The sequence below is a fragment of the Oncorhynchus nerka genome, linkage group LG25 (assembly GCF_034236695.1).
Source record: "Oncorhynchus nerka isolate Pitt River linkage group LG25, Oner_Uvic_2.0, whole genome shotgun sequence".
NCBI classification, from domain to species: Eukaryota; Metazoa; Chordata; class Actinopteri; order Salmoniformes; family Salmonidae; genus Oncorhynchus; species Oncorhynchus nerka.
Window position 1 is genome coordinate 11,394,291 of NC_088420.1, and position 18,534 is coordinate 11,412,824.

Sequence of the window (18,534 nt, forward strand, 5' to 3'; positions counted from 1 at the left end):
AACAAAGCTCACTTTTAGTTAAACCTTTCAGCTTTTATTTCCCCTGGGAGAAAATACATACCAACTTCCACCGACTGTATACATGTTACATCTGCATTGTACATGCTCAGACACCTGTGTCATCATAGCATACATCAAACCCCACACAGCCAGACATTACATCGTTTCATCGGTTTTCCTTCAAAAAATAGAAGACACATTATACACATACATAGTGAACTAACATGCAACATGACATGCATTCTTCCTCACCATCATTTCACAGTCTTTAACACATTAAACAGTCTAACACTTTTCCTAGCTTTGGGTTGACTTTGAAACTTGATCACTTGAATTTGTAACACTGTTTAAAAAAGAAGAGTATACCGGTGTACATGCGGATGATTAACGTATTGATGAATTCCTGTCCATATCATCAGGGACCATCTCTCATCTTTCATAGGAAGTGTATACATAAAACGACATAGTAACACCTCTTCTTTGGCCCATCCATGCGTCACTGGTATAAAACTCAACCATAGTTGAACATGAGGACAGAACAGAGGGTCATAGGATTCAAAAAGCAGACAGGGAGATAGGGCAGTCGGCCAACCAACGAAGGGCACTGTGCCAGCGGAGGCTAGATACCTCAACAGAGCCGATGACAGTTGTCCTTTTGGTGATGAATACATGTGGTTGATTAATGTCAGGTGAAGCTGCTGCATAGCAACAGGAGAAAGTTAGTACACACACACATAAGCATACACTTAACCACAGTGACACTTTCACATGAACACATAAAAATTAAGTCAGATAGTCACGTACACACCATGACCGGTGGTCTTTGGCATGGAATCTGATAAGGAAGTGCATCCTTCAATATAAACTCTGGTGTAGGAAGGGACTTCATTTGTCCATTTTTATGTGTGACTGATGAGCACAGCGATACGTCACACAGTCTAAATCTAAACCAGATGCTGCTGTCAGGCTCTAATTACATTTCCTTGGTCTCTACTAAACAATGCTGAATACCACCACACAATATCACCCCACTGGCAACATCATGTGCTCAGGGCACAGGAATAACCAGCTCTCAGCTCCAATGCCATCCCACTGGGCACACCGTGCCATTTCAACTTGGACATTTTTGGTAATATTTGGTTGAGACGTTGATCAATGAGATTTCAACCTTTACGGACCCACTCTAAAAGACAGCCAGAAGTGTGTTTAATTCCCAATGTGTTTTCACTATGTGTTCAACCATCTAAAAGCACAACCAAATTCCATTGGAAAAACTGTCTGATTTCTGGTTTATCTGTCATCTAAATGTGTTTTCACAGCACTTTGAACCATTTAGAAGCACAACAATGTTCAAATGGGAATACAATGTCAGACATTTAGTATTTATACAACTACTGAAATGTTTTATCAATGTGCTTTATCTAATAGCACAACCAAATGACCTGGATTGTAGTTGAGATTACATTAAAAGAGCATGGTGCAAGTGATCAATGCTGTTTGAGATTCTGCGCAGATTAATATAGCAATTGGGAAGATCTCCACAGACCTGCGATCTTTGAATGCTATGTCGAACATGCACGCTTTCTATGATTACGGATGTGTCTTAATCCAACGCATCCACCTCTGTCGGACTTCCTCACCGGTGTTGGAAAGTGGCCGAGCTACAGCTGTGTTTGTCAGAAAATCGGTCTTCTCACGAAAATGTCTGTAGCGTCCGAACAGTTGGGCCTAGAAACTAAAGTGCAGCTGTAATCACTGCCAAAGGTGCTTCTACAAAGTATTTTACAATGGGTGGGTCTAATCCTGAATGCTGATTGGTTAAAATCGCATTCCAGTTGGTGTCTATTCCACAAATTGCCACCGGCTAAATCTATGACGTTAAAATGCCTGTTTACTTTTTTCCATCTGACTGCGCAATCCACTGTCTCATCAGCCCAGCCAGGCACTTTATACACTTGATCTCCACTATAAAAAGCATCTAGATATTATCTAATGTCTTTTAGACTAAAATGTAGTTTTCAACAGCGGAGATTTGTATAAACCTTGCTGTCAGTCTCTCCGACATTCGCAACATTGTTTCAATATTCAAATTCGATTTCACCAGCTGCCCCATAGTAATGAACATGTCATGAGTCTGGACGAGACAGAAAGGCAGGCAGCGTTTCTCAGTCAGTCTAAATCATAATTCAGATGGCATCATTTTTATGGATACAAAAAAAAATTCAATTGAAAAAAGGTCAAATGAAACACAGCTCATTTGCAGTCTTTCCAGCTTCAGTTTGAAGTGATTGTATTACTGTAGCTGTGTTGTTGGCTAGCTCCTCTGAACAACAGTGTCCTGACGAGTGACCACATTTTCTATGCCAGGCGAAATCTCGCCTCACCAGCTTATTGTTATGGATGTACTGTATCCAAATAAATGTCACTAGAAAACAGCTTAAACAAACGCAAATAAAGCTACTTTGCTGTTATTCTGGCTGCACTTTTTGACGTAACTGTAAGTTAGACGTAGTTGGCTAGCTAGCGAGCCAGGGATAAGAACATTGTCAGCCAGTATGGGTATAGAACAAATGACTGGGTCGCGTCCATAGATACAGAACAAAAAGACTGGGACGGGTCCATAGATACAGAACAAAAAGACTGAATGACTGGGTCGCGTCCATAGATACAGAACAAAAAGACTGAATGACTGGGTCGCGTCCATAGATACAGAACAAAAAGACTGAATGACTGGGACGGGTCCATAGATACAGAACAAAAAGACTGAATGACTGGGTCGCGTCCATAGATACAGAACAAAAAGACTGAATGACTGGGTCGCGTCCATAGATACAGAACAAAAAGACTGAATGACTGGGTCGCGTCCATAGATACAGAACAAAAAGACTGAATGACTGGGACGGGTCCATAGATACAGAACAAAAAGACTGAATGACTGGGACGCGTCCATAGATACAGAACAAAAAGACTGAATGACTGGGACGGGTCCATAGATACAGAACAAAAAGACTGAATGACTGGGACGCGTCCATAGATACAGAACAAAAAGACTGAATGACTGGGACGGGTCCATAGATACAGAACAAAAAGACTGAATGACTGGGACGCGTCCATAGATAAAGAACAAAAAGACTGAATGACTGGGACGGGTCCATAGATACAGAACAAAAAGACTGAACTACTGGGTCGCGTCTCTAGCAACCCAAGATTTGTTTCAGGACTATATCTTCCAAACAGAATATCTATGGTGATATTTACCTGCGTAGACAGTCAAACCCAATTCAACACTCAGTTTGTCTACAAATTAATTGTTGGATTCACGTCTCCATCTCAAACAAAAATCTAACTTAAAGAATAGGACTAAATTAAATCAAATCAAACTTTAAATGCACATTAAATAAACTTTGATTTAAATTTAGTCCATATTCTTTAACTTACATTTTTGGTTGAGATGGAAACATGAATACAACATATTAATAATTACCTTGAAGAGTACATTTGAAATGAACCAAAGCTTGAAACCCTAAGCCTATATGTATTGTCTATTTAAGCAATACAGCCCGAGGGCTATTCTTACACACCACGCAACGTGTGCCCGGATACAGCTCTAAGCCGTGGTATATTGGCCATATACCACAAACCCCTGAGGTGCCTTATTGCGATTATAAACTGGTTGCCAATGTAATTAAAGCAGTTAAAATGAATATTTTGTCATACCCGTGGTATAAGGTCACGGCTGTCAATCAATCAGCATTCAGGGCTCGAACCACCCAGTTTCTATATATTTTTTTACCATGGTTGAATTGAAACAATAGCTGTTGATGACTTTGGCAAATACTATATAGGCCTAAATAGTATAATTGATGATACATGACTTATAAAGTATGGTTACAATTCATTTGCACTGTTAAAACCTACCCTTTGGAAATACTTTGATAGCAACAGTGAATATATTTAGTTATTAAGAGATCTCTCAATAATCATTCTCACAATAGCACATTGGTAGTAGTCAGTGACATAGTACGTAACAACTAAGTAGGGCTGAGCTTGGTGGAAACCCTGGATGGGAAACTACATGTATAGTTGTAGATAGATCCTCTCTCCAGTAGGAGGTGCTGCTCAGCCTGTTTTTTTTCTTCTTCTTCTTCTGATAGTGGATATAACGTTGAAGTTCTGCCATTGTTTCAAAGATACAAATGCAACATATTTCATACAAGGTTTGTCTATGTTGAAAATTGGTTACAATGACAACATAACGTTGTGGTTGAAAAAAACATTTGACATTTTTTCAATTCCAATGTACAGATTCCACGTCACAATACGTTTATTCAACCTGTTTGTGCTCAGTGGAATGCCACAGCCGTATCCATGTTCAGTCTCTTTTTAGAACTGTTTAAACAGCACCTAAAAAACATATAAATAAAAATGTCACTGACGAGGAGGAGTACCAATGCACAACAACAGGAAACAGTCAAGGCGATGAAGGTGGAGCCTTCACGTTAAATGACTGAGTTTCGACTGACACGCGCCTTTCGCCACCCCCCAGGACATCACCGCCCAGGGAAGAACGGGTGAACCGGCGGATGGTGCCGACGAAGGAGGCCGGGTACAGGGTCCTTATGGAGCCCCGGGACCAGTCCCAGTTGGGGTAGAGGCGCTTAAGGACGGCGCGCCGAAACAGGATGTACACCCAGGGGTCCAGGATCTGGTTCCAGGTGGCGAAACGGATGAAGAGCAGCAGGTTGCGGACCTGAAGTGGGCTCTCTGACAACACAGTCTGCGCAATAAACACCTGTGGAATGTAGGGGGAGGGAGGGAGATGGAGAGACAAAGACAATTAGAAGAATAGGGAGGGAGATGGAGGGAATAACAGTTAGAGAGAGAGTGGGGAAGTGAGAAGGAGAATGATTTGTCATCAGTAGTTTGAACACGAGGGCAGCAGTTTGGGCCTTCTCACACACATTCAGACACGCACAAACACACACATTCATACTCGCACACACACATTCATACTCGCACACACACACACATTCATACACATTCATACACACACACACACACACACACACACAAATAAGCTCTACTCCTCAGAAATGACATATGCGCTTGTGTTTAGCAAATAATTAGCATTTTCCAGATGCATCTAAAAAATGCTAACAGTCCCTTTTAGTGTCTCATGATCGCAGCTGGCAATGAGTTGCTGTGGTCAAACACACACACACGCATGCATCATTAACAACGGAACACACACGCATGCATCATTAACAACGGAACACACACGCATGCATCATTAACAACGGAATACACACGAATAGAGTACGCAGATACACAACGACCACAGGTCCAAAGCATTGTTTATGATTTGGAATGATCATTGTTTTTAAAAAAAAATTTTAGATATCACCATCGTTGGTCCATGGGGAGGTGGGGGGGGGGTGCACTGGCAAAAGCAGAGATTGCAAGTGAATGGCTTATTGCCTGCCTGATATGGAGTAGAACAGAAACGAATATCCCTCAAATAGTCTTTGGACTGAGCATGATCCAGTTGGGGGTTATGAATAATGTAGTTCAGAAGCTGTTAAGGAGAAGTGAAGCGGCTAAGATGGTGGTCCAAAGCAGATGAGTCCATAGTTGTGGCACGAATGATGCATTCATTTGGATGGTCTGGCTATGGATGAGGGTCCGGACAGTCCGGAGGAGCCACAGCACAAAGCAATGTGTGGTGAGTAAAGATAGGGGGCGGTATAAACATTAGCTGTTTTTACTCGCCTTAGTCTGGACTCCTGACATAGGATGTATACCCAGGGGTCACATAGCTGATTGAAGGTGGCCATCCGCAGGCTGAGTAACATGAAGTCAGGCTCTACGGGTTTGGCGTACACAGCACATTTCAGAATATATATCTGTACAGGACAGTCAGGAGGTTAGACTGGATAAAGGGCTCCAGAAGTGCTGAAGAACATACGATAGCGGGGCGGCAGGTAGCCTAGAGCGTTGGACTAGTAACCGAAAGGTTGCAATATCGAATCCCCGAGCTGACAAGGTACAAATCTGTCGTTCTGCCCCTGAACAGGCAGTTGACCCACTGTTCCTAGGCCGTCATTGAAAATAAGAATTTGTTCTTAGCTGACTTGCCTAGTTAAATACCGGTATGAAATAAAGTGTTACCCTACCATTATATCCACCTCCCCACCGAACTCTTTCCCCCTTCCTTCCAAAAATAATTAGGCTTCACTTGTACCCCTTTTAGGTTTTAAATCAAAATGTTTGTTAAAAAAGGCCTTCGATATTGATTTGGTGGCGCCTAGAAAATAATCTTGCGGAAACACTGACGGAAACACTGTCAAACACTGACAGTAAACACTTTATTTTGATGGTAGGTACCGTGTAGAATCTACACTGTAGATAGATGCTCAACCGTATTCAAAATAAAGTGTTACAGAACACACAAAGAGCAGTGGAATAGTAGCACATCATACACCCACATTGTGAGGCTGTGATGCGAGTTGATGTGGTTTTTGGCCTCCCAACTACCTAAGCCACAATGTTGATTACAAAGAGCCTTGAATGGCTATGGTCCAGAAGTATTACAGCACTTTGAGGTCAGCTAATTTAGCCTGCATTGCTTAGGAGAAATGAGGCATTTAGAGACTGGTAGCTTAGACCAGACTAAGCCCCATTTTTTGAGAGTGAGAAATAACGAAATGTGTATACAGTGCATTCGGAAAGTATTCAGACCCCTTGACTTTTTCCACATTTTGTTACGTTAAAGCCTTGTTCTAAAATGTATTACAACACCCCCCCCCCCCCCTCCCCATCAAACTACACACAATACCCCATAATGACAAAGCAAAAACAGGTTTACATTTTTTTTCAAATGACATTAACATAAGTAAACAGACCCTTTACTCAGTACTTTGTTGAAGCACCTTAGGCATCGATTACAGCCTGGATTCTTCTTGGGTATGACGCTACAAGCTTGGCACACCTGTATTTGGGAGTTTCTCCTCTCCAGATCCTCTCAAGCTGTGTCAGGTTGGATGGGGAGCATGGCTGCACAGCTATTTTCAGGTCTCTCCAGAGATGTTCGATCGGGTTCAAGTCAGTGCTCTGGCTGGGCCACTCAAGGATATTGAAACTTGTCCCGAAGCCACTCCTGCATTGTCTTGGCTGTGTGCTTAGGGTCGTTGTCCTGTTGGAAGGTGAACCTTCGCCCCAGTATGAGGTCCTGAGTGCTCTGAAGCAGGTTTTCATCAAATATCAGCATCATGCTGTTTTTCAGTAGCTGGGACTGGGAGACTAGTCAGGATCGAGAGAAAGATTAACAATCCTGACTAGTCTCCCAGTTCCAGACGTGGAAAAAACATTCCTACAGCATGCTACAACCATAGGGATGGTGCCAGGTTTCCTCCAGACGTGAAGCTTGGCATTCAGGGCAAAGAGTTCAAACTTAGTTTCATCAGATCAGAGAATCTTGTTTCTCACGGTCTGAGAGTCTTTTGGTGTCTTTGACAAACTCCAAGTGGGCTGTCATGTGCCTTTTACTGAGGAGTGGATTGCATCTGGCCACTCTAACATAAAGACCTGATTGGTGGAATGCTGAAGAGAACTGTATACTTTATCCATTTTATTTTTTTTAACCTTTATTTAACTAGGCAAGTCAGTTTAAGAACACATTCTTATTTTCAATAACGGTGTAGGAACAGTGGGTTAACTGCCTTGTTCAGGGGCAGAACGACAGATTTTTACCTTGTCAGCCCTGGAATTCAATCCTGCAACTTTTCGGTTACTAGTCCAACGCTCTAACCACTAGGCTACCTGCTGGTTACTAGTCCAACGCTCTAACCACTAGGCTACCTGCTGGTTACTAGTCCAACGCTCTAACCACTAGGCTACCTGCTGGTTACTAGTCCAACGCTCTAACCACTAGGCTACCTGCTGGTTACTAGTCCAACGCTCTAACCACTAGGCTACCTTCTGTCCCAAGTAGCCTAATAAGGTATTTCTTAAAAAAAAAAAATTAATACAATTTACAAACATTTCTTAAAACCTTTTTTCACTTCATCATTATTGGGTATTGTGTGTAGATTTATGAGGGGGAAAAAATGATTTAATCCATTTTAGAATAAAGACGTAACAACATGGAGAAAGGAAGGGCTCTGAATACTTTCCTGTACATTACATGTCAGAGACAGTTAGTTTATGTTTATGTACTATAACAGTTCTGTATTTGTTAGTACTTTTATCAACATTCACTGTGCGATTGAAAACTTTGTATCAGTTTTGAATTGAATCGATTGAACACAAAGACACAGAAGGACAGAGGCAGATCTAGGAAAAAGACTCTGGCCCGGATATCCCCCTTTGTCTGCAGCCGGAGATGGCCCTCTCTTACAGGCCTTATCACCAGCCAGCATACAGCCCCACTCCCTAATACAGGGCCAGTTCCACTTCCTGAACTTGACATTAGCTGTAAACAATGCACATTGCTTACAAAGACACCCCACAGTTTATGCTGTTCAGACAGTTATTCAGCCTTATTTTACCAGGTAAGTTGACTGAGAACATATTATTGCAACAACCTAGGTAAGAGTTACAGGGGGAGAAGAGGGGATAAAACCACCAATTGGAAGCTGGGGGATGATTAGGTGGCCATCATGGTCAGGTTGGTGATGTAGCCAAGACACTGGGGTTAATACCCCTACTCTTACGATAAGTGCCACGGGATCTTTAGTGACCACAGAGAGTCAGGACAACCGTTTAACATCCCATCTCGAAAGACGGCACCTTACGCAGGACAATGTCCCCTTCGCTGCCCTGGGGCATTGGACTCTCCATAGACCAGACCCCTTCTGGACCTCCAACAGCACTTCCAGCAGCTGTTCTTCAATCCAGGGACCAACCTTGCTTAGCTTTAGAGGCAAGTCAGCAGTGGTACCAGAAAGTTAGCCAAAAAGAGTTCAGTTAGTGGAGGATCGAGAGAGCAACCTCAATTATCAGAGATGTTTGTGTGCACATATTGATACACATGTATTGGGGCCTGTATCAAGTGTGAATTGATCAATATCTCTGGACTTAATTTGCCATACAAATGCAGTACGTATACAGTATGCAGCAGTGATGGTCTATTGCATTATATATGTTGGTTAAGTCAGATAAGAACAAATTATTATTTACAATGACGGCCTACCAAAATGCAAAAGGATGGAATTAAAAATAAACATAAATTAAATAAAAATATAGGATAAAATACACATCACGAAAAGAGAGACAACACAACATAAAGAGAGAACTAAGACAACAACATAGCATGGCAGCAACACATGCCAACACAGCATGGTAGCAACACAACATGGCAGCAACACAACATGGAGGCAGCACAACATGGTAGCAGCACAAAACAGGGTACACATATTATTGGGCACAGACAACAACACAAAGGGCAAAAGGTAGAGACAACAATACACCACGCGAAGCAGCCACAACTGTCAGTAAGAGTGTCCATGATTGAGTCTTTGAATGAAGAGATGGAGATAAAACTGTACAGTTTGAGTGTTTTTTTGCAGATCGTTCCAGTCGTTAGCTTTGAATGAAGAGATTGGGTGCTCGAGCCCTGAATGCTGATTGGCTGATAGCCGTGGTATATCAGACCGTGTACCACGGGTATTAAAAAACATGTATTTTTACTGCTCTAATTACTTTGTTAACCAGTTTATAAGAGCAATAAGGTGCCTTGGGGGTTGATATGTGGTAAATATACCACGGCTAAGGGCTGTGTCCAGGTACTCCACATTGAATCGTGCATAAGAACAGCCCTTAGCCGTCGTATATTGGCCATATACCACACCCCCGTGGGCCTTGTTGCTTAAATATGTTACAAAGAACAAATGTTGGAATTTCTTACATATCAATACTGAGTGATGACTATAATGATGTGTTTCAGTGGATATTGTGTCCTCCTGACATGTACTGTACGTGCTTGGTATAGTGTGTATGTATGTGCGTGTGTGCGTGCATGTTTTAATAGGCTGCCACTACTCACCAGCAGGGGGCACCAGCAGATGGTAGCGATCATCATGATCCAGATGAGCTGCACCATCATCTCCACCTCGTAGTCGCGGCGACGCTGCATGCTGTCCTGGCCGCAGCACACCTTGACCAGGGTCACCACGCTCACCGTGTTGAGCAGGAAGGACACGGCTATGGACAGCAGCCCGACCAGAGAGAAGAGTAGACAGAAGACCATGTCGCTAGCCTTAGAGCTAATGTTGAAGAAGCACCAGGAGCCTGGTATCTGCATGTGGTAGCTCCCCACACCCACCAGGGGCAGTAGTGAGATGCATCCCGCTACCGCCCACACCATCAGCACTATGCACACGGCCCGCGACTTGTTCATGCTGGTGGAGCGGGCGAACGGCCGGTTGATGCCCACGAAGCGTTCCACAGCCATGGTGGCGCCCAGCAGCAGTGGGCACAGGCCGTAGAAGACCATGGACATGCCCATGTAGTTGCAGAAGTGGCAGTGCGGGTCCAGGCGGCGCCAGTTGAACTGGGTGAAGTGGAAGGTGATCACGATAATGCCGGTGACCAGGAGGCCCATGAAGTCGGTGACCACCAGGCCGCAGAGGAAGACGAGAAAGGAGGAGCGCGAGCGGCTGTGCGTGCGCTGGAAGGACTTGAGGAGGACCACAAAGGCGATGAGGTTGAAGGTGAGGCCCAGAGGGCTGAACACAGTGGAGAAGTAGACGGAAGCAATGGTGTGGGAGAAGTTGAAGGGGGGATTGTTGATGGAGAAGCACTGTGGAGTCGTCTCGTTGGAGAGGTTCATGGTGGCGGCTGCAGGAAGTTTGGCTATTCCCAACACTTCAGAAGAGGAGGAACTAGTTCATTTAAGATTTCCGTTGCCTTTATTCTTCCTCCTGACAAATGGGACAGAACTCTGCATTAGTAACAGAAGCGTTTCAACAAGACTTTTAACAACTTTTTGGTTTAGCTCACAGGACAGAATAATAAACTTCCATTCAGCAGAGATTATATGATTTGATTCCGGGAAGAATGTTTATTAGTTGACAGAACTGGAATGCTTACACTCGACTGACCTCGAAAACTACACACAGCTTTTAAAAATGTTCATAGAAACCGACTGAAAACTTTTGTTTGCCATTGTGTCATTGTCTACATAGCCTCTTGGGACCAGTCTGATTGCTACGTTTACCATTCTATTGAACACAGCGATAAGGCTGGTTCCACCAGACTCATCTTAACATGTTGACAATGTTTAAACAGACTCAATCAAGCCTCTCTAGAGGACTAAAGACACAATGGTGGATAGAGACTTTGACCCCATGAATTCCAAAGTGTGGGAGACAGTAAAAACACACAACTGTAGTTGCCCATCTCTTGGCAGGAAATGCAGTTACATCAACATTACGTCAACGTTAATATAATGATGTCTTTAACAGAGGTCAGAGGTCAGCTTACTAGTCATTCACTTCCGCCATCAAACTAAATGGAGATCACATAGCCTACCGGTAAAATTAGAGACTATCATGGGGACATGACAAGAGAGGATTAACAGGAAACAGATTCTCCAAATGCCATCCTACTATGTTATCACCGAGGAACTTGTGCTGCATTGTAGGCATTGTAGGCATTGTAGGTATGAACCCAAATCACTGAGTCCAGAAAAACATGCTCTCATTTCAAAAAAATTAAATAATCAAAGAAGTTCACCAAGCTTAGTAGATAGTTGGGTTTGCTAGATATAGTTGCTAAGATGTAGTTGCTAAGATTGGAAATTATTCAGACCCCTTCACTTTTTCCTCATTTTGTTATGTTACAGCCTTATTCTAAAATTGATTTAAAAACATTTTCCTCATCAATCTACATACAAAACCCATAATGACAAAGCGAAAACAGGTTTTTAGATATGTTTGCTAATTTATAAAAATGAAAAACTGAGAGAACTGAGACAGGATTGTGTCGAGGTACAGATCTGGGGAAGGGTACCAAAACAATTCTGTAGCATAGAAGGTCCGCAAGAACACAATGGCCTCCCTCAATCTTAAATGGAAGAAGTTTGGAACCACCAAGACTCTTCTTAGAGCTGACCGCTCGGCCAAACTGAGCAATCAGGGGAGAAGGGCCTTGGTCAGGGAGGTGACCAAGAACCCGATGGTCACTGACTGAGCTCCAGAGTTCCTCTGTGGAGATGGGAGAACCTTCCAGAAGGACAACCATCTCTGCAGCACTCCACCAATCAGGCCTTTATTGTAAAGTGGCCAGATGGAAGCCACTCCTCAGTAAAAGGCACATGACAGCCCGCTTGGAGTTTGTCAAAAGGCACCTAAAGGACTCTCAGACCATGAGAAACAAGATTCTCTGGTCTGATGAAACCAAGATTGAACTCTTTGGCCTGAATGCCAAGTGTCACGTCTGGAAGAAGCCTGGCACCATCCCTACAGTGAAACATGGTGGTGGCAGCATCATGCTGTGGGGATGTTTTTCAGTGGCAGGGACTGAAAGACTAGCCAGGATTGAGGCGAAGATGAACGAAGCAATGTACAGAGAGATCCTTAATGAAAACCTGCTCCAGAGAGCTCAGGACCACAGACTTGGCGAAGGTTCACCTTCCAACAGGACAACAACCCTAAGCACACAGCCAAGACAACGCAGGAGTGGCTTCGGGACAAGTTTCTGAATGTCTTTGAGTGGCCCAGCCATAGTCCGGACTTGAACCTGATTGAACATCTCTGGAGAGATCTGAAAATAGCTGTGCAGCAATGCTCCCCATCCAACCTGACAGAGCTTGAGAGAATCTGCAGAGAAGAATGGGAGAAACTCCCCAAATACAGGTATGCCAAGTTTGTAGCGTCATACCCAAGAAGACTTGAGGGTGTAATAGCTGCCAAAGGTGCTTCAACAAAGTACTGAGTAAAGGGTCTGAATACTAAAAGCCTGTTTTTGCTTTGTTATTATGGGGTATTGTGTGTAGATTGATGAGGAAAAAATATATTTAATCAATGTTTGAATAAGGCTGTAACGTAACAATGTGGAAAAAGTTTAGGGGTCTGAATACGAATGCACTTTAGTTACTGATTTTGTGTTTACTGTTTGAGACCCTTCCATCCCCAGCTATAGCTAGACAGTCAAGTCTTTCTGGGACCAGGCTGGGAATAGTTATCAGGTCAAATTTAACCTGTGTTCCTTGGAGGAATGGCATTATGTTGTTGCAATCAGGCATCAGTATTCCCTGTCTCCCTGCGTGTTTTGACTACAGAATCACGAGAAATTACACTGAAGCAATCAGCCAATATCCTAATTTCTATACTTATTCAATGTTGTTTTCCAACTAATGAGAGTGGATTACCACTGGATAAATGCACTGAAATCAGAGAGGACAAGAGGAATTAAACTTCTACAAATAACAAACAAGCTGGTGTTGATCCTTTTTGCTTAAATACACCTGCAATCTCAAACTATCCATATTACAGTTGAAATAGCCTACGTGCTCCAGTGTGGTTCATTTGGTAGGACCATGGTGGTAGCAACAGGGATCACATTTACAAAAAAATGATGCATTTACTGTACTATAAGTCATTTTGGATCAAAGCTTCTGAAAAAGAACATTATCATGATATCAAATGGATATATTTATGTTGCTGAACACGATACCTAAACATGGAACCAATTCTGGGAACTGAAGGCAAAGGCCAGAAGTACCGTAGCTTATACAGTGGGGAGAACAAGTATTTGACACACTGCCGATTTTCCTACTTACAAAGCAAATGTAGAGGTCTGTAATTTTTATCATAGGTACACTTTAACCGCGAGAGACGGAATCTAAAACAAAAATATAGAAAATCACATTGTATGATTTTTAAGTAATAAATTAGCATTTTATTGATTGACATAAGTATTTGATATATCAGAAAAGCAGAACTTAAAATTTGGTACAGACCACCTTTGTTTGCAGTTACAGAGATCATACGTTTCATGTAGTTCTTGACCAGGTTTGCACACACTGCAGCAGGGATTTTGGCCCACTCCTCCATACAGACCTTCTACAGATCCTTCAGGTTTCGGGGCTGTCGCCGGGCAATACGGACTTTCAGCTCCCTCCAAAGACTTTCTATTGGGTTCAGGTTTGGAGACTGGCTAGGCCACTGCAGGACCTTGAGATGCTTCTTACGGAGCCACTCCTTAGTTGCCCTGGCTGTGTGTTTCGGTTCGTTGTCATGCTGGAAGACCCAGCCACAACCCATCTTCAATGCTCTTTCTGAGGGAAGGAGGTTGTTGGCCAAGATCTCGTGATACATGGCCCCATCCATCCTCCCCTCAATACGGTGCAGTCGTCCTGTCCCCATTGCAGAAAAGCATCCCCAAAGAATGATGTTTCCACCTCCATGCTTCACGGTTGGGATGGTGTTCTTGGGGTTGTACTCATCTTTCTTCTTCCTCCACGGCGAGTGGAGTTTAGACCAAAAGGCTCTATTTTTGTCTCATCAGACCACATGACCTTCTCCCATTCCTCCTCTGGATCATCCAGATGGTCATTAGCAAACTTCAGACGGGCCTGGACATGCGCTGGCTTGAGCAGGGGGACCTTGCGTGCGCTGCATGATTTTAATCCATGACGGCGTAGTGTGTTACTAATGGTTTTCTTTGAGACTGTGGTCCCAGCTCATTGACCAGGTCCTGCCGTGTAATTCTGGGCTGATCCCTCACCTTCCTCATGATCATTGATGCCCCACGAGGTGAGATCTTGCATGGAGCCCCAGACCGAGGGTGATTGACAGTCATCTTGAACTTCTTCCACTTTCTAATAATTGTGCCAACAGCTGTTGCCTTCTCACCAAGCTGCTTGCCTATTGTACTGTAGCCCATCCCAGCCTTGTGCAGGTCTACAATTTTACCCCTGATGTCCTTACACAGCTCTCTGGCCTTGGCCATTGCGGAGAGGTTGGAGTCTGTTTGATTGAGTGTGTGGACAGATGTCTTTTATACAAGTAACGAGTTCAAACAGGTGCAGTTAATACAGGTTTAATGAGTGGAGAACAGGAGAGCTTCTTAAAGAAAAACTAACAGGTCTGTGAGAGCCGGAATTCTTACTGGTTGGTAGGTGATCAAATACTTATGTCATGCAATAAAATGCAAATTAATTACTTAAAAATCATAAAATGTGATTTTCTGGATTTTTGTTTTAGATTCCGTCTCTCACAGTTGAAGTGTACCTATGATAAACATTACAGACCTCTACATGCTTTGTAAGTAGGAAAACCTGCAAAATCTGCAGTGTATCAAATACTCTCTCCACTATATGTGAATTCATTCGGAGCATTTCGTGATCATGTCCCGAGTGTGGTGGAGACTGTTGGTTGAAATTCTCCCAGAGAATCTGATTGTCCCATCAAGTCGACCTCATTGGACACTAGCAAATCACCGCAGAACGCAGGGTGTTCCCAACGCATATTTTTGGTGCCCATGATAGAAAGCGCATGCAGTGCTGAATTAGATGAATGACAGGCGGTATCATTTGATTTCTCCCAAAACACTGTGGGAAACAGCATAACTCATTAGATTAGGGGAGACCGGGGCTGTGTGTCACTTTTCACTTTTTTTTAGACTTTTGTCAACAATTATTGTAAAGAACAAGGTCTTGGGTTGAAATGGGTTCCCATTTATTATTAAAACACTGTCAATTAACAGTAATTAACAAATTACTGTAGCTTACAGTCTTAGAAATAGCTGGGCTATTGATTTGATTGAACAATATTCAACAGCTTGTACTTTGTAAATACAACATTTGGTATATAACCATCCCCATCTGAGCATAAAGGCTAGTTCATTTCCATATTGCTTGACCTCGCAACTGTTGGCTCACTATTTTTTTTAAATATGAAAAATAGCAGAGTTTTTGCACAGGTATAGCCGGTACAGTGCCAACTAACGCTGCCTATAATATCTTACAACTCTACAATATCATACAATGCTACAATATCACTGTTACGTTCACCAACACCAATTGATGTGCGCTACGTGCTAACGAGCTAAACGTCCTAAAGTCCAACCTCAAAACACTAACATCATACAACTCTACAATATCAAAAAACAATCAACAGTTTTACAGAATGGGCAGCCAGATAACTGAATCATTTTCAAGAGCAACAGGTGTGCTGTGTTCACGTGTTCACATACTGTATGCAAATTTAGATTTTTGTTTAATTTAGGAGATTTAGAACTTTCAAAATGTTTCAGTGAGACCAGATGACTAATGTATAGTTTTTTAAATCTGGCTGTGTTCAATGAATTTACTGTAGCCTAACCAGTTTTAAATAGCCTATAGGGCCTAGATGTATCGTTTGCACAGAGCCTGTTCTACCCTTATTATTTTTACGCTAAGCTTGGGATTGCTTGATAGTTTCAAACACTGAAAAATTCATTTAAAAAACAATTCCACCATGAGGCCGTACAAACAGCAATAAGCAAATAAAACAAATCAAAAGTCGAGTCAAATAAAAATGACACGATAAATGGTTTAAGAAACTGCTTAGAATACAGTGTAATGTAGGCATGCAAAACACTAAGTATTTTCTACACTCAAATAAGCTGTAGGAGAGCGACTCCTGGTAGGGAAGCATGGGGTAAGTTGAGACAAGGGGTAAGTTGAGCACTCCTTGTTTCTAGGAAACCATACACAAAATATATTTTTGGACAAATATTTAGGAAGAGGTCATCATTTCATGGAGTCTGTAGGAAGAAATCACATGGAATAAGTGGTAAGTAAAATTTAAATAATACAAAATGATTTTCAACAAGTCAAATGATTTTGTTTTACAGGTTACATGATGCTTGTATCTAAACCAAAGTAGATCATTTAAAGATTGTTTTATACATCAGTTGGGATCTCTATCAGCTCCAATATGAGGTCATAAACCTAGCATGAAAGTGCATTCCTGTAGCTGTGTGGGATAATATAGTCAAAATGTTTGCTTTGGAGAAAGTTGAGCCAATGATTGAGCCAATGGCAAGTTGAGCAAATTGATAAGGGATTATGGGTGGGATATGAGGTAACAACAGGGCCTGGAGTATGTTAAAAGTGTTTAAATAAGTGTTGTTAAAATATGCTTAAAATGATTAAAATACAAAAAAAAGTGATTGTGATTGTGTTTAACTGTGTTTGGGAAATAAAGATTGACATGGTTTTAAAAAGGTAGAGGTAATATTTAATCCAGTACAGACATTTGTAGGTGGCTTAATTTACCCTGTACCGCAGCTCAATTGACCCCATACAAAAACAATGTTTTCAGAACTGTAATGTTTACATGAATTCTGATTATTTCCAGGGATACACAACATCGTGAAATATATGTAGATATCTTTGTTTGAATAAATTATATTTTTCCCTTGAGGGAGTAATACTGAATGTGAAACAAGCGCTCAACTTACCCCACTCTTCCCTATCCTCCTTGGATATGTTAGAGGCATAGAAACCTTGTAAAGAGTGAATATCTGGACATTATATAAATATAAAAGCCCAGAAGGACCTATCTATTTTTAGAGAAGATAATAAGAAACATGTAGCCTACCTTTTTACAGCAGTCACTCAGTCACTCAAACATCAGGGCGAAGTAGACTGCGTCTTCAGCCTGCTACTGTGCGCGCGCCTCGGTCGTGGTCCGTTTAGTAGACTCTAGTCCACCGTGTCCACACGAGACTATCTTAATGACGTTGTAACAGCTGTAGGCTTACGGTAATTGTCCTCACGAGTGACATCGGTATATGAAAATATACACAATTGATATAAGCCAATGCAAAAATAGTCTGAACTCCCTCTCTGCCGCAGTTAAAACGTTACATTTTTTCGTCCCTGGAAGTAAACGGGATCCCTGTCACTGACAGTGGGGAGCATCCAAATGCAAATGTAGCTAATCAGCAGCATAATGGGCAGCGAGAGAATGCAACATCGATGATTGAATCATTGAAACTTCTTGTAGATAGAAACAAGTGTGAATATAATGATCATAATATGTTTACAGCTTTGAAATGTGACTTTCAGAAAAAAAGGTGATTAGGGGCAATCTGCAGTTGCTACATCGATTTTTTTACTTATACATTTATAATATGTACCCATTGATTCTTGACATTTTTAAGCTTGTTTTACTCCAATGTTTGTAAACAAAGTAAATGTAAACAAAGACTGTATAGCCTCAAAACATAGTTAAAACTATGATGTTGTTATGATGGATGGCCAATCCTTGCATCCAAAGCTCTGCCTATGAATTTGAGAGTGGTTACATTTCTCCAGACCCATCCCTCAGCTAGTTATTGAAACAGGGGAGGAAAGGACACTTTGTTATTGTTTCAACTCCTGTTTACTGCTTTAAGTGTATCTCATCTGATCCAAAAATATGAACTTGTTCATTTCAATGTTTGTAAACAAAGTCTAACCAAACACTGTATAGCCTTAAAACATGGGTAAAACTAGCCTTAAAACATGGGTAAAACTAGCCTTAAAACATGAATTTGAGAGTG

General features: G+C 42.0%; 1 protein-coding gene across 1 annotated transcript; it reads right to left on the reverse strand.

Moving 5' to 3' along the window:
* Window positions 1-12: 12 nt before the first annotated feature.
* Window positions 13-17,898, reverse strand: tbxa2r (thromboxane A2 receptor). Its single transcript, XM_029633603.2, has 3 exons — window positions 17,589-17,898; window positions 10,043-10,919; window positions 13-4,792 (listed from the first exon to the last, which is right to left on the reverse strand). Exons 2-3 carry the CDS (start codon window positions 10,826-10,828, stop codon window positions 4,472-4,474), a joined length of 1,107 nt encoding a protein of 368 aa, XP_029489463.1. The 5' UTR covers window positions 10,829-10,919; window positions 17,589-17,898; the 3' UTR covers window positions 13-4,471.
* Window positions 17,899-18,534: the final 636 nt, after the last annotated feature.

Coding starts and splice junctions, on each gene's coding strand:
- tbxa2r (XM_029633603.2), bottom strand. CDS start 10,828: ATGAACCTCTCCAACGAGACGACTCCACAGTGCTTCTCCATCAACAAT. Junction 4,793..10,042: donor TCTGCTGGTGCCCCCTGCTG/GTGAGTAGTGGC, acceptor TACATTCCACAG/GTGTTTATTGCGCAGACTGT.